Source organism: Hemicordylus capensis, chromosome 3, assembly GCF_027244095.1.
Source record: "Hemicordylus capensis ecotype Gifberg chromosome 3, rHemCap1.1.pri, whole genome shotgun sequence".
NCBI lineage: Eukaryota > Metazoa > Chordata > Lepidosauria > Squamata > Cordylidae > Hemicordylus > Hemicordylus capensis.
The window spans coordinates 284,751,319-284,771,769 of NC_069659.1; the positions used below are offsets into that span (position 1 = coordinate 284,751,319).

The 20,451-nt window shown below is 46.7% G+C and overlaps 2 protein-coding genes across 6 annotated transcripts in view; one reads left to right on the forward strand and one right to left on the reverse strand.

The window, feature by feature from the left end:
• Positions 1 to 703: 703 nt before the first annotated feature.
• On the reverse strand, positions 704 to 16,856 carry LOC128349614 (proton channel OTOP2-like). Of its 4 annotated transcripts, none has more exons than XM_053306221.1 (8): positions 15,026 to 16,856; positions 14,297 to 14,525; positions 12,230 to 12,536; positions 9,137 to 9,273; positions 8,778 to 8,836; positions 7,711 to 7,838; positions 5,654 to 6,573; positions 704 to 2,356 (listed from the first exon to the last, which is right to left on the reverse strand). In XM_053306221.1, exons 3-8 carry the CDS (start codon positions 12,477 to 12,479, stop codon positions 2,183 to 2,185), a joined length of 1,668 nt encoding a protein of 555 aa, XP_053162196.1. In that variant the 5' UTR covers positions 12,480 to 12,536; positions 14,297 to 14,525; positions 15,026 to 16,856; the 3' UTR covers positions 704 to 2,182. The 4 variants fall into 4 exon arrangements, with proteins under 4 accessions (XP_053162196.1, XP_053162195.1, XP_053162197.1 ...); XM_053306220.1 differs by having other exon boundaries at positions 14,223 to 14,525; XM_053306222.1 differs by having other exon boundaries at positions 12,230 to 14,525; positions 16,149 to 16,856.
• Positions 16,857 to 16,908: 52 nt separating this feature from the next.
• SFXN3 (sideroflexin 3) overlaps positions 16,909 to 20,451 on the forward strand; it is a 104,752-nt gene continuing 101,209 nt past the window's right edge. The window contains exon 1 of one of the 2 annotated variants that reach the window (XR_008318879.1): positions 16,909 to 17,059. The gene's annotated coding sequence lies outside the window, so the exon portion shown is untranslated. The remainder of the gene's footprint in view (positions 17,060 to 20,451) is intronic. The other variant, XM_053306223.1, reaches the window with a different exon arrangement.

The following is a 20,451-nucleotide window of genomic DNA, read 5'->3' on the forward strand; positions in this document are numbered from 1 at the left end:
CAGATTTAATTAAAACTAATTTGATTAATTAAGATTTCTTTAATTGTGTGATGGCTCAAATAATAATTAGGGTGATCAGTTCATCAAAATTTGACACAGCTAAATTCTTCTGTTGAATGTTGATGGTGTTGTGCTAATCATGGGTTGGTTGCATTGCACGATCCACAACTATGCTGTGAGTAGGCCACCTGCTGAATGCATTGCTGATCTGGACTGCACATGGATGCCAATATGATTTTCAGTGTCTGTATAGCAACAGTTCTGGGGTGTCCTGTACTGATCCCCCCCACTTTTAAACTGGTACCTACTATTATAGGACAATGCAGCTTCTCATGCTATTGTTTCATCACTGTTGAACACAATGGAAAGCACAAGAAAGGTTCCAAAATAAGGTGGCCACCTCTTCTCCTGGGATTCCCATTGGCTTATTTTAGGAAGCCAGCTGCAGAGTTGGTTCTATGTTTGTGTGGGTAATTCTTAGGATACCATCAATGGGTGTGGCCATCAGCCTCTGCATTGGCCAGGCCTTGTGCAAAGTGAGAGCAAGTCCTCCAAGACATAGGAATGTCTTCCATAAGAAGCAATGTGCTTATTTTCTGGTTAAAAATACAGGATTCCAAAGATAAATACATCCCAGTTGAACAAACTAGTGATTAATATAGAGCTTTGCAGTATTAGGCAGGTTTAAATAAATCCATGGACATGGTGACAAAAGGAAATGTACTTTTTATTGTATTTGACGTCTCGTTAAAAAAGTGACAAGGATACATTGTCAGTAGGTGGAAGGAAAGAGATGAAACACCTCTTGGCACTGGACCAAGACTAAATAGTGGTCAACAAGGTGGGTGAGATAAACCTCAGGTACCCTAACCCCTGACATTGTTGAGAGAAGCTGTCCCTCTCAACAATGCACAATGCATAGCTTTGATTCCCTTTTATGACAATTTTCAAGAGTTGGGGGCAATAATGGAAAAATCCATTATAAAATAGAGAATAAAATCTGATTTACAATATAATGTGTTTACTGTCATTTGGCACTGGCTTACTTCTGGCCATTACAAGCCAATGCATTAGGAAACCCTTGAAATACATGGCCTGGGGCTTTGTGAAGTTTTTAATGGAGGCTGAGAATTCCACTAAGAACATAGTTCCTGCACTATATATACTTGGTTATATAAAGTGGGGATTGCAAATTTCTGCATTCTCCCACTGTTTTCCAGGTACCAGTCTAGGGCAAGTTCTGGCCTTTTCATGTATGTTCAGGATCTACAATATGGTTGTAACATAGCAGTAAGAGTTTCGCAAGTATGGAACCCATGCTTTGACTGTATGAGGTCATTCATTGGGAGCTCTGAGGAACTAATACTCTTCCTGAAATGTACTTTTAGGCAAAGAACCATTGACACAGTCCTTTGCAGAATGTACATGAGATAGCAATGCAATATATGTGCAGTATACTACACTCATTACTACTTTTCTTTAGAAATGCACCCATAAACAACACTGTTGCTATACCTGGATTCATATTTGGCCACGGGTCCTAGGCAGAGTTACTTTGGGGGCTATGTCTGACTCATGGGTTGCTACCTGGTCATCCCTGCTATGTGATATAGATTAGCATTGGTCCTTTTTCTTTCCCAAATATGGATCAGATAGGACTATAATAAAATGTACACAAAATATACACAGTGCCTCATTGCTTCTCCAAGTAGCTATTGGCTGGCATGTAAGGGTGGAACATCACTGTCTCTGACAATTTTTTGGATGATAAATATTATCCATGAAATGGTGGCAGAATTTTTACCACGTATTAAGGTTCAGTAGGCCTCCCAAGAGTCAGCTAAAATTGCTTTGTGTGTGTCAAATCTTGCTTTAGGTTGCTAGTTCTCTATTCCTGCTATAGAGGGCTTTCCCAGTTGATTGTACAGATGCTACTAGGACTTAGGAGGGAGGTCGTCTCTTACTTTAGTTGAATCAGTGCTGTATAGTTTGGTTTGCTAATGAAGTATCCTCCATATACCCAACAAATTGTTCTGATGTTCTGCACAGGTGAGATAATGTGCGATTTGCTTGTGCATGGTCAGACAGCATCACTACTCCTTATAAAAAGCAGCTCCTTTTGGCCCACTTCTGCTGCTCTCCCTCTGAAGTGATGAAGCATTAGTTGTCCCAAGGCTGGTGCTCAGCAGGTCTTGCAGTAGACTTCAAATAAACTGGCCACCGAGTGCATGCGGTAGAATATGCCTAGTGGAAGGGAGATCTTGACCACAATGGCCCAGAGTGTGAAGCCATAGAAAGATTGCTCAGTCTGGCTCACTAGATGTGGGCGGGTCCCATAAGCATAAAGAATCCACACCTAGCCAAACAAAAAGAGAGGGAATGGAAACAGACATCCAAGCTATTTGCACATGAAATTGCCATATCGGGGCTACATGCACTATAGCAGAGGTTTCCAACCTTGGACCCCCTGATATTCTTGGTCTGTGTTGGGACTCTTCCCCAATGCCCAGCAGGGTGGGGCACTCACCTGACTGGGTGGGGAGCAGATCAACAGCCAGGGATTGCCTGGCCATGCACAAAGTCCACGGCAACCATGCTGGGAGGCGGGGTAGGGCGAGGAAGCTGGGAGGATGGCTGCCCTTGACTGGGCCAGAATCGCCCAACAAGCAGTTGCCTTACTGCAGCCTGGAGCTAGCAGGTCCCTCTGCTCTGCAGAGAACCTGGGGTATGATGCAAGGAGAGGAAATGGAGTCCTGTAAGGCGGCCCCCTTAAGGGCTAACAGGCAGAATACAGGAGGCTGGGAATGGAGGGCAGGGGAGGGGCTAAGAAGGGTGGCAGCTGACCCTGAAGTCATATATAATGGGCTTGAGGCCAGTGGAGATGGAGGGTGGCTGCCTGTATGGGCTCGTGGGGAGGAGCAAGGCATTCCCTCTCCCTGGCAAATGGAGGAGGAACAGGGTGCTTAGAATCCCCTCCCATCCTGCTGCGGCCTGTATGCCCGGGGTTTGTGAGGCTTGTGCATAGGAAATGCTACCGTCTACATAGCTACCATCATCTGCAGCCACAATGGCCAAAGGCCATGGTGGATGATGGGCTGTGCTCCACTGCAGTCTAATAACAACTGAGGACCCAAGGTTAGGAACCCATGCACTATGGGAAAATAAGTGCCTATCTGTTCACCGAATGTTTCTGGGAAGATCACCATAATATTTATAATCTATGGGTTCCCCCTGCAAATTAGAATAAATGAGTTTGAAAAGACAGAGTATATTAATGGATTTTCTTTTTCCCTTCTGCTTAATTTGATTATATTATGAACTTATGTTGTATTATTTAAAATAAAGCAGAAGTTTAAAAAGTGAAGTGGCACAGATTAACAATAGTTGGTGTTAAGAATATTACACAATGTCCTTGTATACAGTGTGGATTTCTCGTAATATTAATCATCATAATTTGTGTTGAAGTGTCATCTAATTTCTAGATGCCAGTTGGATGTTAGAGGCAATGGGAGTTGCAAGCTTTCTTTTGTTGCAGTGTTTTGAAAGCATAATGCTGTCTTCCCAAAAGAAGAGAAAACAAACCATAATTTGGGCATCTGGACTGGAAGAGCCCCATATCCGCTAATATTTACTATGCTCTCCAAAAAACTTAGGAGGCTTGGTGAAGAGAGCAGACTGCTGATGATCTTTAGCTTCTACCACCAAAGATAGAGATGTTGTCATGCTGGCCTGTCAGGGCCCAGCATATTCACCATTATCACTGATGCTGTCAGGGGTGTGTGGCAGCAGTACTGATGTGCCTGGCTTAGGCCTGGAATAACATTATGAGCCCACATAATCATCAACTGACATTGGCACACAGTAGCCACTGCTCTCCCCACAGTCTACCAGACTGTACTAGGCTTGGGCTGAAACCTGGCATGCTGACATGGACTGATGATGTCATCAGATTACATCAGCAAGAAGCCCATGTCCCCTTTCACTAGTTTTGGAACAAAACAATGAAACATGACCCCTACCCAAAAAAGGTAGCTAGAAAAGGATATAACCCTTCCCCCCTCAGGCAGGTTTCATAATATTTTTCTGAGAGGACTCCTGTGATTTTTTAAATTTTCATAAGAGGTAGGAATTCAATAGAAACCTAGAAGGATGGATTTAAGTAAAAGGTAAGCCATATTTTCATTTTAGCCTTGGAATTGTTTCACGGTTTAGAAATATATAAGATGCCATAACGGGAAACTCTTCACCTGTAACTTCTAGATGCTGGCTGGATTTTGGAGATGATGGGAGTTGCAAGCTTCCTTTGGCTGCAGTGCTTTGAAAGCACAATGTTCTCTTCCCAAAATGAGAGAAAAATAAACCAAAATATTTTAGCAGAGCTCCTGTACCTTTCAAAGGCAGTGTGACACCCAGAAATTCAACAGGTGCAGCCTTCTCTCACTGAGGAGATACAGCAATGAGAAAAGCTACACCTGTGGAATTCTTGTTATGCAGCCTTTAGAAGCCAGCATTCCATCAGAGCTGAACGCTCTATCTGTAATGTCAACACATATTTTTTTTCCTTTTTCCTTTTTTTTTCATATTTCAATAAATCTTGATGGGCCTCTGCACTCCCATAAACAACTTCCATTTCTTACATGTGCTGCTATCCAACATATACTAGTCTCTTAAGATCTGTTTAATGGTGCTCTTTTCCTTTCCTGGTCTTTCTTGCTGTTCCTTCTTGTTTCAATGTCCAATTAAAAACTCTCTTTCCTGTCTCTCTGGCAAATGTCATCTCAGCAGGGGCAGAAATGTTGCTTTAAATCCTGCCAGCTGGAGAGCATTGCTATGATTAAGAAGGGAGTTTCTAAAACACGTATTCTTTACCACACACACTAAATAGGACATATTGCATACTGAATGCCCACTTTTGACCTCTATCTGCCTTCTCACTCAAAAACAGCCCAACTTCTCTTCTCTTTTTAGAAACCCCAGAATTCTTTTTCTACAATTGATGAGGGAACAAACTCCTCCTATGAGCCAACCAAGTTTTTTGTGGAGGGTAAAGGGCATTATTATTATTTCAAATCACTGCAGTGAAAAAGAGCCACTAACCCTACTTTCTTATTCTTTGAAATTTTAACATTCATTACTATAACTTCCTCCACTCTTCACTCACATATGGAAGATTCTAATTGGAACCAGCAGTAAAGGCTGTATGAAATGCTTGTTTTTAAATAGATTTCTTTGTATATCAGCCATGCCAGGCCTTAGTCCAGGTTTAGTGAGGTCTGCTATGGACCATTTCCAGAGTCTGACAAGCCCTGGCGGAAAGCGACTCCAGAGATCCGTGGAGTAAGTGGCTGACATTCTGATTAAAGCTGTGTTTGCACAACAACGTTGCACTAGTGCAAGAAGATTGTGTATGTGCATGAAATCATGGGGATGCTAAAAACTGTGCTATTGTGCCCCCCCCAAAAAAAAATCCCAGCAAAATGTATGAGACATGATACAGGTTTCACAAGGATAAACCTGTTTACGCTAGCTGCTTGCACTGAGTCTGGACCTTGTGTTCCAGACTAGTATTGTGTGCAGCCTATCAAGATGATGGCCTATATTTGCCAAATCTTGGCAGCTCCTCCAGATCTGACTTAAGCATGACCCAGCTCACCGAGATGTTATAGAAGATAAGGAGAATAGAGATGTTCTGTAGGATCTTCCTCCTGATGCTTGGTCTCTTAGATTCTCTTTGAATGTCTGAGATCTGGAAGAGAGATGGGTCACCACCGTAGTCTGCCAAGTGCCCGGGTGGCTGATTTTCCAAGCTGGCCATGAAGTTGGTCAATGTGTGGGTTTTGGAGAGAGGTCCATTGTTGTCCTGTTCCATGGGACCTCTGGAAATGGAAAAGACCCAGCTGGTAGCAGACGAGTCACTGTTTTCTGGGGCATCTGGCTCCTGGGAGAGGCTAGAGTACAAAGCTTCGGTAATGAAGAGATTCTGCCCCAGGATCTGGATGGTCTTGCAGAGGGAGAAGCAGAAGTCCAGGAGATGGAGGCTGCCATTGGCATGAAGGAAGAAGATGGCAACCAAGGAGAAGATGGAGACCATGAGGGGACCACAAGAACTTCCCAGAAGCAAGGTTACATCTAAGTTTCTTACCACACTTTTGTCAGAGGAAAGAGCTGCAGCTTTTTTCTTCACCCTGTAGGTGGCGATGCCAATCAAAGTAGCTAAAAACATGGCAGATAACAATACCGAGTTGAATATGTAATAAATGCGAAGGGCTTCTGGGATGGTTTCGTGAGACTTGGCGAGCACTCCAAAGGAGATCATCACCCCAAAGGTTGCTGAAATAGCCAAGGCCCCTAGCACCAGTCCAACAAAAGCTCCACTTAGGAGGAAGCGTCTGTTGTGAGTTAACTGGGGCTTCTGGTGATGGGTTTCCCGTCCAGTGTTCTTCCAGATGATGTACAGCATTGTGGAGGAGAAAAGGCTGAACTCAATATTGAAAGGATACAGGTAGGCAGCACCTTCTGAAAAGATGTGGCAAAGACTGGTGGTGCAGATACAACTGTTGGTGTAGGACCCACCTGTAGGAAGGAAAAGAACAGTGTGCTAGCACAGGAGTTCCCAACCTTGAGTCCTCAGATGTTGTTGGACTACAACTTCCAAAGACATTTGTGACTGGGGATGATTTGCAGTCCAACCACATCTTGGGACCCAAGGTTGGGAACCCCAGTGTTAGCAGATGCACTTAATTTTAACAGAGCAGAACAAGCTGCCTGGCTTCTGGGACTTGTAACTGGAAGGGATGCTCATGTAATCCTATTCACTTTATGCCAGGCCTGCTCAACTGCAGCCCTCCTGCAGAAGTTGGCCTACAACTCCCATAATCCCTGGCTCTTGGCCACTGTAGCTGAGGATTATGGGAGTTATAGTCCAAAAACAGCTGCGGGGGCAAAGTTGAACAGGCCTGCTTAATGCAGTTCTCCAGTTTCTCTCCCTAGTCCAGCTCCCTGGTGACAATGCTGTACCCAAACAAATGAGTGTTGCTGAAGGAAGAACTGCATGCCGGCTATGACTGGAAATGTGGTGAATTTCATACCGCCATTTTGGAAGGATGGGAGCCCTTCACTCAGATGAATGGAATGAGACTGAACACAATGTACAAGGAAGGGAATAGGAGGCATAGTGACCATGGGGTGATAGTAGCGTTCGAGTGGAAAACAGAAAGAGGGAAACTCAAGTTGGGGTTCCCCACAGAGGGGAAGGCAGAGGCAGTTAAAGACATTTTGCTGCCTGAATAGGAGCTCCCTGCATCTGTGGGTGGGTGCTCAGGCAACTGCTGAGGCAGCAGTTGTGGCGACATGTGAGCACTTTCAGACAATGCTACCAAGCCAGACAATGTGTAGCTAGAAGTGCAGCGTTACATGCTATTAGAAGCCGTGTCTCCTTGGCCAAACCTTTCCCCCTGTATGCTGACCAGAAGGAAAACTGAGAGAGGCATCAGCATTGACTCGCCTTTCCCTAATGTGAGTGGCAAACCAACACTGGTGGGTTGGAACGCTGCTGCTGGCTAAAAATGTCTTTGAATTTGACCCCTGCCTTTGGAATACATCTTAGGAACCAGCCAAGCTTCTGGTTCGGCATAGTTCCTGCGGAGTTGTGCATGAACTTCTGCTCTTTGATAGCTCCTTCCCCAGACAAGAGGGAGGGGAGGGTTATACCATGGGAGGCCTGGGAGCTCTCTCCCTTGTGAGCATCATAAAATTCTTCTAGCTGCTTCATGGACTCATCCAGCACCATACTCATCCACAGGAGCACATTGGTGGCCAGCGTGTGCATCAGCCCAAACCTGGAAGCCACAGAGAAAAAGCAGGAGTTGCGAGGGAGGGAGGGAGGGAGGGAGGGGGATGGATGAATGCAAGGTCACCGCAGTTCACCCCTTCCCAGCCATTCTGATTCAAAGTTAGGTAGTGGTTCCCTGGGCACTGTATACGATTACTCCTGGCATTTTCACACCCACTCTGTCTTTGTCATGCATTGGCGTCTCCCCAACTCTCTAAGGCTGCTTCCAGTTTGCCCCATCGGTAACTTTCAAACCCTCCCCTCATGGTTCCTCTTGTATGATGTGCACCCTTCTCTCATAACTACTAAAATCCACAGTTTTCTTTCGCCCTCTTTCATCTTACCTGTGGCACATCAACTTTCTGCCAGAGGAAAGAAATCTGGTAGTGACTTTGCTGCACTCATACTTTTGAACGGTGCAGGGGCGTAGCAAGGTTGGAGTGGGCCCAGAGACAAGATTTTAAAATGCTCCCCCCCCCCACCCGAAGCTCAGCTCATGAAGTAAAGAACTCTTACTAAATTTTTTTAAAAAGATTTTGTCAATTGTGGATGATGCAAGTCATTTAATGGTAGTAGAGAAAGACATGCTGTTCTGGTAGCTCCAGGTCTTAACACTCACATCAGTTTCGGAGGATGGGTACAACTGAAGGAAGCCCGGGCGGGTGCACAGCTGGGGGAGTCAGTCATGTGACTTGCCTCTGGGGAGCCCCCCAAGGCAGTGGGCCCCCAGACAACTGTCTCCCCTTGCCCTATTATAGTTACGTGCCTGGAATGGTGTATGTGTGTTGGTGTATGGGGTGGCGGGAAGCCTGATGAAGTAAGGAAAACCCAGTCTCTCATAGGTTGTAGGAGTTCTAACATTACGCCAGTGTGTATTCCTGCTTGGATGACTGGCTCACAGATGACTGGCTCACCTTCTTTAGTGCAAATCAGAGATGAGTCCTACCTATTTAGATGCTGGTGTTCCTGGATGCAAACCTTAGCATTAAACAACAGCAGTGAGACCTGTAGGAAGGGAGGGCAAAAATACAGATTTAAATACTAAACACTACATCCCCTAGTGCTTGGTATACAATGTTTCTTCAGTCCTCTGAAATTCTGCCTCATGGTGGCAGCCATTTTGCAAGGAGAAACAATACCGCGAAGGGCAGCGGAAGGTGCTGGGACCCAACATTTGGAGCAGCAGAACAGGGAGCTAGGGAAGCAAATGAGTGTCCTCCCCCCCCCCCCCTTCAGAGCAAGGCCTAGCTATGCTGGGGTTTCCATAGTATTTCTGCTGAAGAGCTGGACCAAATCCAGCCTCACCTGTATGATGGTGAATACAGCTTGCACAACAGGGAAGGTGGTGATTAGCATGGAGGCACAATGCTGGAGCTCATAGTAATATCCCAAGGAGAGGCAGTCCAGCACCAGTGTGGCCAGTGCAAAGAGAGAGAGGCCACCTGCAATGACAAAGAAAGCACAGTCACCCCAAACATTGCACAGGCAATAGGCACATCCTGATGAGAAGGGGGAGGAGGACGATTCAAAGTGTCAGGCAATTGAACCATTCAGTGTCTTCTGTACAAGGCAGAAATGGACACAGAAGGAAAGCAACTGCATTCTGGCAACCTGTAGCCTTCAGCAGTGAAATCCTGAGCTGTGCTAAGGATAATGACTGGAGATTAACCTCAGCACAGCTCAGGCCAGGATTGAGAAATACCCACAGAGGCATGTAGGGCTGGTCCTAGGATAAGTGGGCAAGGAGTGCCTTCAGTCCCCCCCCCCTCCAGTGTTGACAAGTTGGGTAGCTTGTGCAGATTTGCAAAACCGAGTGGTTAACAGGCCCTCCTCTTCCCAGGCTTTCCCAGCAAGGCCCATGAGCAACCTTTCAATATTTTGCTGCCCTGTTACCAGTGCTCTCTGGCTCCAGTTCTCAAATCCCACTAAAATTTCACAGGCCTTTGGCATCTTCTTCTTTCCCCTAGTTCATTGCAGACAGTGTACTCAACAAACAGCTCAGCTTGGTGCCTCATCAGGTAGGTCATCTGACCACCCAGCTCACCCACCCTGAAGGCCAACCCCAGACACATGCAAGGTTGCAACTCCTCTTCCACAAACAGGGAAATTGCAAGAAGTCATTTTTCAAAGGATATTGTGATTGCATAGACACACCCTCCCATTCAATTACACTTCTTACATGAGTAGACCGGTGAATGAGAGTGAGTTAAAATAACTCAGTCTCTCTGGTGTAGCCTACAGGCAGGTTCAGCAACACACAGAACCTTATGTTTATTTAGCCTAACTGTGGTTAGTTTGTATGTCTGAACCGAAATTAGTCGTCAAACTGGCTTATTTCAGGTAGTCAAACCACTATCTGAACCCAAAGTATGAAGTTGGTTGGTTTGTCCTAACAATGGTCATATGGGATGTCTGAACCCACAGTCCTGGTTTAATCTTTGTTTTGGTAGCTCCACCCTTGCAGGACTAGAGAGGCAAACCTAGGTCATGGGAGGTGAGAAAAGGAGCAGGACCCAAACAACAATATGGTGAAACAAACCAGGATTTGCTGATCGGCTGTGATGCTAAATAAACCTTAGTTAAAATAAAACATGGTTCTGTGTCATGTCTCAGCCCGCCCTGTGTGTGTGGAAATGCAGGTCAGGCCTGAGTGTATTAATGATATCTAAGTGTGCAATCACCCTGTTTTTTTCAAGCACTAGAGACTATCACTAACCATGATGTTTCATTGACCTGAGATTCCAAGTTAAGTTCCAGACATTTCCATTACAGGTAATCCAACCCTGCCACACCATGAGGCGAGTCTCACGATGAGACTTGCCGGAAGGGGGTTTGTGGGGAGAGAGGGCTTAGCCTGCTCTCCCCGCAGACGATTGGAAGGCAGCCCTGGGCGGCTGCATTGGTCACCCACATGACTGCCAGCTCCGTCATGGAGCCAGCGGGGGCTGCAGGGATTGGGGGCCGCATGACCCTCAGGAAGTTCCAGGATGCCCCACGCAAGTGCGCGGGGTGTCCTGGAGAGACCCCCGAGCCCAGGAGGCTGTTTGCAGCCCCCCAGTCGGGGGGGTCTACTCATGTGTCGCCATGTACAGGTGAAACTCAGAAAATTAGAATATCGTGCAAAAGTCCATTAATTTCAGTAATGCAAATTAAAAGGTGAAACTGATATATGAGACAGACGCATTACATGCAAAGCGAGATCAGTCAAGCCTTAATTTGTTATAATTGTGATGATCTTGGCGTACAGCTCATGAAAACCCCAAATCCACAATCTCAGAAAATTAGAATATTACATGGAACCAAGAAGACAAGGATTGAAGAATAGAACAATATCGGACCTCTGAAAAGTATAGTGTACTGTGCTTGATTGGCCAGCAAACTCGCCTGACCTGACCCCATAGAGAATCTATGGGGCATTGCCAAGAGAAGGATGAGAGACATGAGACCAAACAATGCAGAATTGCTGAAGGCCACTGATGAAGCATCCTGGTCTTCCATAACACCTCATCAGTGCCACAGGCTGATAGCATCCATGCCACGCCGCATTGAGGCAGTAATTGCTGCAAAAGGGGCCCAAACCAAGTACTGAATACATATGCATGCTTATACTTTTCGGAGGTCCGATATTGTTCTATTCTACAATCCTTGTCTTCTTGGTTCCATGTAATATTCTAATTTTCTGAGATTGTGGATTTGGGGTTTTCATGAGCTGTACGCCATGATCATCACAATTATAACAAATTAAGGCTTGACTTATCTCGCTTTGCATATAATGCGTCTGTCTCATATATCAGTTTCACCTTTTAATTTGCATTACTGAAATTAATGGACTTTTGCACGATATTCTAATTTTCCGAGTTTCACCTGTACTGCGGCAACTCACAAGCAAAAAGATGTGGTTAACGGAGTGCTCACTCCGTTAACCTTGTCTTAGGGGAGGGGTATTTTTGAGGGCTAACTGTGGCTCCTATTGCAGCGCACGACTGCCCAAAAGCGGGCTAGGCTCCCTTAGCCTGCTTTTGGGCGATTGTGAGAATTGCCTCAATATATTGCTCTACAGTTCAAGTGGCAGAGGGAATAAGATGTTTGATTTGTCAGCTCCAAGCAAACAATGCCTTAGGGGCACAGGAAACTGCCTTATACTGAGTCACACCATTGATCTACCTAGCTCTGTATTGTCTCCACTGACTGGCAGTGGCTCTCCAAGGTCTCAGGCAGGAGTCTTTCCCAGTCCTACCTGGAGAGGCCAGGGACTGAACCTGTGACTCTCTGCATGCCGAGCAGATGCTTTACCCATGAGCTATGGCCCCATCCCCAATGGCTTGGGGTTCTGGTCCTGAGCTACCCTGCTCATGACTTGCCTTTCCGCACACCTTGGGATTTCTCTAGTGCCTGTACCTTTGAGCCAGCTCGCTCCAGCTTGGTGATCTTGGTGCACTTTCAGGTGCTTGTTGCCAGCAGAGTGCCAGCCAAACCAGAGCATCCAGATGCAGGAAGAGATCATGAGCACGGCCAAGAAGGCATGGACGTTGTGGCTCAGCGGGCTGTGTTGGTGCATCTCGGCAAGGAGCACTGCGCTGCCCACAAATGTCAGCAGGGCCAAATAGAGCAGAGAAAGAAGGGAGCTGGAGTGTGTGGTGGATGCCATGGGGGAACGGAGGCCTGCACTGTGTCAATATGCAGCTCAGTATTCCAAGGAATATGACTGTGGACAGAAATGGACCGGAGAGAAGAGCAGGCTGTTACCCCTTGCAATGGAGTAAATCCACATCATATGTTTATGGGCACATCTTGTCACAACAACAACACACACACACACACACAGAGAGCTGAGAGGCTCACTCCGAGTGAAGGCCAGCATCTTGGGTGTCCAGAGCAGGGGAGTTTCCCACCACCCAAATTGAGCCAGTCCCATTGAATTCAATGAGGCTTACTCCCAGGTAAGTGGGTGTAGGACTGCAGCCTCCCTCACCCCCCACCCACCCATGGCCAGCATGGATAAGCAAGTTCACAAAGTGAGCCATCTGGACTCTGCTTAGATAGTGGGGTGTGATGAAGGGCATCCTTGTTTCTCATTACAAAGTGGCTCACTCCGAGGCCACTTTGCTGGCCTTCTGCTGGGTCACAGGGCTTCCAGGGGTGAGTGTCGGGAGACTAAAGGTGTTTCCTGGTTCCAAATTTGATCCAAAGCAGCAGATGCAGTGTGGAAAAGTTCCTGGTCTTTAAAATCTTACATAAATAAGGTAGTGGCCACCCTAAAGCCTAATTCTGTGTATCCTTCTGGCATAAGATGCACTCAAGCCCAGCCTCATCAAAAAGCACCAGGAAAAGGTATCTGCCTCTCTTCAAGCCATTTTGTAATTTGGCACTAAACCTGGAGCATAGGACTCAGCTTCCTAAAACCAACTTCCAAAAGGGGAGTGCTGTTAGTCTAGGGTAGCAAAAACAAAGTATCTTGGTACATCCTAAGCCCTATTCAGATGTTGAGCTGTTCACGCAACCATGCATGCAGCCTACCTTCCCCCAGATGACCACTCACTTCCCCCAGATGCCCTGAAGTTCTGCAAGCCGCATGCCCACATGAATCTCTGTGCTGCTCCTGGCAGCACTGGTAAACAGAGTCTGGGACTCCTCATCCTGGCTTCCATAGATCCCACAATGCATCACGTGACACACACGATGCATCGGGGGATTCCCCCAACAGACGGGTGCTCTAGGCACCCATCTCTGTGTGTGGCCGGGCTGGAAGCAGCCTAGCTCGGACATGAGCAAGTAGCCTGGGTTAAGGGAGTGCGCCATTTGCTCCTTAACCTTGGCTAGCAGCTGGGCTAGGTGGCACTGGCCTGCTAGAATCAGGCCCAACCCCAATGGTTCTCATGAGCAGCCTAAGCCAGGCTGGGCATCCATAGCCTGGGTTAGGCTGCATGTGAGAACAGCCTCATTATGTTGTATGTGTATACAAGTGTCTTTATATGAATGACTGCACATCTGTTCATCTTAGAAGTGAAACTGGGTACAGATCCCCCTCCAATGCAGGATACAGCTAGGAAGTGTACTACTATACATGCATTCAAAATAATGTCTGAATAACTGTACATCCATATGGATCTGTACATATGTATACTGTACACAAATTGCACGCATATTGAATGTATGGGCTCTAGATAAATAGGGCTTGAGAGCCTAACACATTTATTGCAGCTTACGCTACAAGACCTTTTATTGCTTTTGTTTCTCTGAAGTTTCCTTAGTTATTGCATATAGTGTGTTCATTTGCACATTCTAGCCATACTTGCAGATGCCATATTCTTTGTTTTGTTTCACTTCTCTTTCTCATATACATGCACACACACACACAACCAACGCTCCTCCAACATACTCACAACCATACCTGAAAGTTAGCTCTTTCCTCTTTGTTCTCTCTTCATGTATAACATAAATTGTTAGAGGAAACATATCACTTACTTATCACCAGTTGTGCCCACAAGTACTTAACATCTTCTTTCATGTAGGAGGGGGAAAGAGGAACGCATTTCTGCCCTTCTGATGCTGGCAGAATCCTAATTCTGCGTGTGTGTATCTACACATTCAAATGTTACAGGCAGTGTAAACAGTGGGTGGAAAATCTCTCTCCCTGGTTCCTTTCCTCTGTCTATATTCATAGGTGGATTCCAAAGGGTGGCAAGAAGTCACACTGAAAACAGACATACATTGAATTATTTTTATGCAAAGCACCCTCCAGTTCCTTCTTTAATCAGCGGGCTCTTTCCCCTTTCTCAACATTCAGATGCTCAATCCCAGTTGGGTGTTGCAGTTTCACAGCCTCCAGTATCCCACCACAACCACTGAGCAATTCTGCCATCCCTTGCTTAGGACCTATCACAGCCCAGAACAAGCAGGGAGTCTACTTCCTACAAATGAGTAAGTCACTAGATATCTGGTCTGATCTTAATAGTCCAGTATGCTCTTCAAGGCTCTACCTAGAATTTCTGTGTCCTTGGACACAAGTGCATTTCTTAGAACAATCACTTCATGACACCATTTTTCCTTAGGGCGAATGATGGTGGAAACCCAAAGTCAAATTGCAGTAGTGGGAGATCTCACTTCCACCAACCACAGTGATTGTCATTCACCCTCTCAAGAGATAGATGGAACTACCAAATATATTCCTGAAAAAAGAATTAAAACGACTACCTTTTTGCACATGGACAGATTCCACAGTTTCCTCTGTTCCTCTCTTTCTGGAATTCTTGGGGATGGAGACCGAAAGAATAGCAGTGATCACCTTTGAACCCTTGTATCAATAACTATACCTGGATTTTAAGCCCCCTCATCTCTTGCTCCAAGACCCCTTTCATCACAAACCCACAAGCACTCACGTGATATCGTCACACTGCTGAGATTCCAATTTTCTCACTTATTCCTGCCAGCAGATGGCTGTGACAAAATGCCTTTGGGAACCAGTAAGGTGATGCATTAATATATCAAGGACGATGGCCCCAGGGGGCAATTTGGGACCACTCCCACCAGGATAAACAGGGGCAGTGAGATCAGAAATTCCACATCTACCGTTTCCCCCTCTCTCCTTGCCTGATTTTCAAAGGTCTCTCTCCCAGCTAGTGGGATTTCAACAGCAAGGTCATTACTGGAGCTCAATAATGCATACCTTCAAACATTTGACAGGACAATGGTATACTTGCTTTACATTAAGAAAACAAAGGGTTCAAGAAACTGCACTGAATAAACAAGTCATTTCCATGGGGCCAAGGACATCTCCCACCAAAGACATTTTGAAATATTTCCTTTAATTTTTATACTACTTTGCAACTCAAACACATTTCACATTTGTACTTTTTTGGTTACACAGCATCCTGCTCCTTGCACCAGAATCCTATTTTCAGAAGTTCCGAATTAGACATTGGTCCAGTTCCCCATATGGACAAGAAGTATGGCACCGGCTCAAGAGGTACCTCGTACACTAAAGAAATGTGCCAGGCAGCAATAGATACTAATTCAGTGGACAGCAGCAATCAATTCCCTCCCAATACCAGGTCTCAGCTGAGTTGTATAAGTGGGTTATATACTTCTTATCTGATGCTATTATGGATGGGTTCATTCTACATGCAAAAATATTTTTCAGACTTGGAAGAAAAGGCTAGCTCCCGTAGGCATTCCTTTCATGAATTTTCCTGTATCCAAATTAAAAGATTAATCTGTTTTTAGCAGTGTCTACTTGCCTGACATATTTTATTTGTATGCATTCATATGTTGCCCTACATATTTTTTATGCATTTAAAAATATCTTAAAAACACCCACTTGTCCTACATTAAACAGAAGCATCACCGCAGTAGCTTGCCAAAATCTGTGTTCTAGAACAAAGTGTAACCAGTAGCTGGGATAGTAGAATAGTCTCTCCCAAGGCCAGTCTCTTGCCATTGACCCCAAGCAGAGTCATAGGTCACAGGTGCCGAGATCCAGCGGGTAGGTAGTGAAATCAGAGGGGAAGAGGCAGTCTGCACATGTTTGCTCGATGGCTTTTTAAAAACACCACCACCACCACCACACACAACATTGCTTTTATTCCAGGGAGCCTGGCTACTGGGGCGTGTGGTGGGGGGGACGGGGACAAACAGGTCCCGGGGCTGAAGTTAAGCCCCACTGCTGCTAGCTAAGCTATATTTCCGAGCTGCAGCAGCTCCGGAATGCTTCAGACGACTGGCAGGGAGAGAGCCAGCGCGCGTGAAGAGCCCAGGACTGCCCCCCGCCCCAGCCTGTGCCGCTCTGCACGTAGCCCCGCCGCTGCCCCTGGAGCTGAGCCCCGCCGTTCTGAGCGCGCGATGAGCTGTAGGCTCCCATATGGCGGGCGAGCAGGGAAAAGGCCAAGCTGCGGCCGGCTTGCCTTTCCTGGACGCCTCCTAATCCGATCCACGCCAGGGCTGGCACGGACAAGGCTGCCGCCTCTCCTTCCCCCTTCCGCCCCACTCTCCGTCCGATTCCAGGCAGCCCCCGCCTCCCTTGCCAAGCTTCTGGAGGCTCAGAGCAACTTGCTAGGCCGTCGCCCGCCCTCTTCGAGGGGCTCCCTCTCCACCCATTGGCTCTCCGCGCTCTCGACTAGTTTGCTGGGCTGCAGCGACAAGGCAAGGAAGGGGCCGGACTTGGGTGCTGAGCGCCGCCGACTGTGAGCCGCTGGGCGATAGGAGGATTGCAGCCGCTCCTCGTAGGAACAAGTGAGTGTGTAATCCTTCTCAACAGGACCGCGCCGGCCGCCTTCCAGTGGTCCCTTCCTTCCCAGGGGGCTCCTCCTGTCCTGGCCCATCCTTTGCTCTCCCTGCCTGCTCGCGTTCTTTCTCGAAGCCCCTCTCTTTTCGCAGGCGGGAGGCGCCAGGGGATTACTCATTCCTTCCGATTTTCTCCCCGCCGCATTCTTCTTCCTTTTCTATGAGTCAGGGAGTTTGGGTGGGGGCCAGTCCCGTCACGAGCCGATCCGCGCGCCGGCAGGTTCCTCCCTGCGTGGCCAGGCAGCGAGCGCTGAGCATCATTCCTGCTGATGGCCGAAAAAGTTGAAGGCTAAACTGGACCGGCAGATAAAGAGCTGCCTGCAAGGCAACCCTCTCCAGCCTCAACCTCCGGCAGTCTGGGTGGCAGCTGCTCCCTGAGCAAAGAGACACTTTTTAAAAAGTGGAGGATCTCTTATGTTAAGCAGGGGGAGAGCAATGGCCCTGTCCAACCCCAGCACAGCATCCTTCCAGTGGCTCTTGCTGGTGTCTACCTTATGTTTCCCTTTAGATTGTGAGCCCTTGGGGGACAGTGGACCATCTTATTTATTTATCGTTTATTTTTCTATGTAAACTGCTTTGAGAACTTTTGTTGAAAAGCGGTATATAAATGGTAGTGGTAGTAGAAGAAGAAGCGGCTCTGTTGCTCTGTTGTTTTCTTCCTTAAATTTTATATTTTATTTTATTTATCAGTCATGTATATACCGCCATATATATATGTATGTATGTGACTCACCAAGGGAGCAAGAGGTTGTTGGTTCGAATCCCCGCTGATTTGTTTCTCAGACTATGGGAAACCCATATATCGGGCAGCCACGATATAGGAAGGTGCTGAAAGGCATAATCTCATACTGTACGGGAGATGGCAATGGTAAACCCCTCCTGTATTCTACCAAAGACAACCACAGGGCTCTGTGGTCACCAGGAGTCGACACCCACCCAACAGCACAACTTTACCTTTATGTAATATAGGTGGTGTACATAATCTAGGCATTATACATAATGATGGGTGTGGAAAATGACATGCCACTGATAAAACATGCCTCTGTGCAGAATGAGACAGGTGGCTTGCTGGCTGCCTGGCTTGCTTGCTTCCTTCTCAGTCATGCATCTCTTCTCTGTATCCAGGAAGGTTTGCACAACTGTCAGATATTTGTTTTTATTTTGAAGAGGCCACCTTTATTTCAGAAGCTTCTGTCTTGTTTCAGACATCCTGACCTCGTGGAATAAAGTGGGGCATCCTTTCTACCAGGACAAATGTAAAACCACACTGGGCTAGAGTTAAAGCACCCAAAGTGGTGGAGGGAACTGATTACTGATTATAAATGTTAAAATGTAATAAATAAATCTCTCTATATAAAATGCTTAGGTCGTATGTGGCAAGCCCCGACCCTGCCAACAAGCCCCACCACTGCTGTGACCAATGAAAAGGTGGCCTGGAGGAGGAGACACAGATAGGAAAGCGGCCATGGCGGAGAGGGGGGAATAGCAGTGGCGGGGATGTGGCTGGTGTGCGTTCCAGCGGTGCAGATGGCAGAGAGGGGAGACTGAGGTGGACATAGTGGCAGGGATGTGGCCGGCAGGGCATGGCGCTGGTGGTGTAGAGGAGAGACTGAGGCGGGGATGGCGGTGGAGATGGTGAAAGCTCCTTCCATGGGCCCTCCTGCCACCCAGATGACAGGTTGAGCTGTTTTCGGCCCATTTCGGAGCTCTCTGCACACGTGCAGGGATCGGCCCGTAGGGATTAGAGGCAGGGAGAACTAGCTTGCAGATGCTCTGTGCCGGCCCAGGTAGTAATAAATATTTTGTTTAAGAGAGATCTGCAAAAGCTTGATGAAAGAGAAGTTTTCACACAGCTTTGAAATACTGGTCAGGAGGATACCAGCTCCCAGCCTGAGGCAGGGAGTTCCATAGGTTGGTGGTGACTACTGAGAAGGCCCTCTCCTGTGTTACTGCCAAATAAACCTCAGAGGGAGAAGGTACACATAACACCCAGGAGGGCCTCCCTAAAATATATTATGGCATGGACAGATTCATGCACGGGAAGAGCCCATTGGTTAGGCAGAGAGATAGTGGTTGGCCCAGCATCATCTGCTAAGCTTCATGGCCTAGTGGGGCCTAGTGGTCTCTGCAGTTCTGATCCATTGTCCACTGCACCACACAAGCTCAGTGTGGGCCCAGAGGTGTCCTGCATGAGTATGGAATTGTGGCAAGACTGCAATTACAAGGAGACTACTTTGCAGTCCATTCTGTGAGCTTTGATAGGAATCTCTTTTATATGTCTTATGAGACACTTTGTATATCAATGCACTGTACAAATAATACAGCATATTTCACAATAATAGTGTTTAGAGACAAGCTTTGACTTGCGGCCTCTCTGCAACTGATGCAGCCCATGTGTCGCCTGATTTCCTGCAAATCTCCCAAATTGTCAATAGTATCAGAGCAGATCCAGGAATGGGCTTGAAGGTTGCTCAGGGTTGTGTTATGTACCAGAAAGGCTGTCTGGCCCAACACTCAGTCGTTGCCTGTCTGTGTTATAAGTTTACTGTGCTGTTGCTGTTGAACAGAAGATGACTGAACCAGCTGCTGACCCACAGCAGCATTCGCACTGAAAACATCAGGAAACTGCTGTATGTGTCAGTCAGTTTTTTCATAGCTAAAGAGAGGGGCCACTTTAGAGAGGGGGCCAGCGTTCTCAGAAGACCTAACACCAAATTAGTTTCAGACTCAGCCATCATGGCTGATGTAAGTTAGACTGCTAATCTGTCTTGTGCCACCCCTTGCCTTACCTTCTGCAGTCTTACCCCACCTGCCTGATGCACAAGCTCAGGCATGCATAGCTTTGGCCCTCCTGCAGATGTTGGCCTACAGCTCCCATCAACCCTGACTATTGGCCACTGTGACTGAGGATTATGGGAGTTCTAGTCCAACAACACCTGGAGGGCCAGAGTTGTGCAGTCAATTACAAGGAGACTGCTTTGCAATCCATTCTGTGACCTTTGATAGGAATCTCTTTTATATATTTTATGAGACACTATGTATATCAATGCACTGTACAAATAATACACCATATTTAACAATAATATGTTATATTTAAAAATAAGCTGTTAGATATCAGACAAACTTGCTTTGGTTTATTAGAATTGAGGTTTATTCATTCATTCATTCAATTTCTATACCGCCCTTCCAAAAATGTCTCAGGGCGGTTTCCACAGAGTAATAACAAATAAATAAGATGGATCCCTGTCCCCAGAGGGCTCATAATCTAAAAAGAAACATAAGATAGACACCAGCAACAGTCACTGGAGCTACTGTCCAGGGGATAGATAGGGCCAGTTACT

Coding starts and splice junctions, on each gene's coding strand:
- LOC128349614 (XM_053306222.1), bottom strand. CDS start 12,479: ATGGCATCCACCACACACTCCAGCTCCCTTCTTTCTCTGCTCTATTTG. Junction 9,274..12,229: donor TGGAGCGAGCTGGCTCAAAG/GTACAGGCACTA, acceptor TTGTCATTGCAG/GTGGCCTCTCTCTCTTTGCA. Junction 6,574..7,710: donor GAGCTCCCAGGCCTCCCATG/GTATAACCCTCC, acceptor TCCTTCCTACAG/GTGGGTCCTACACCAACAGT.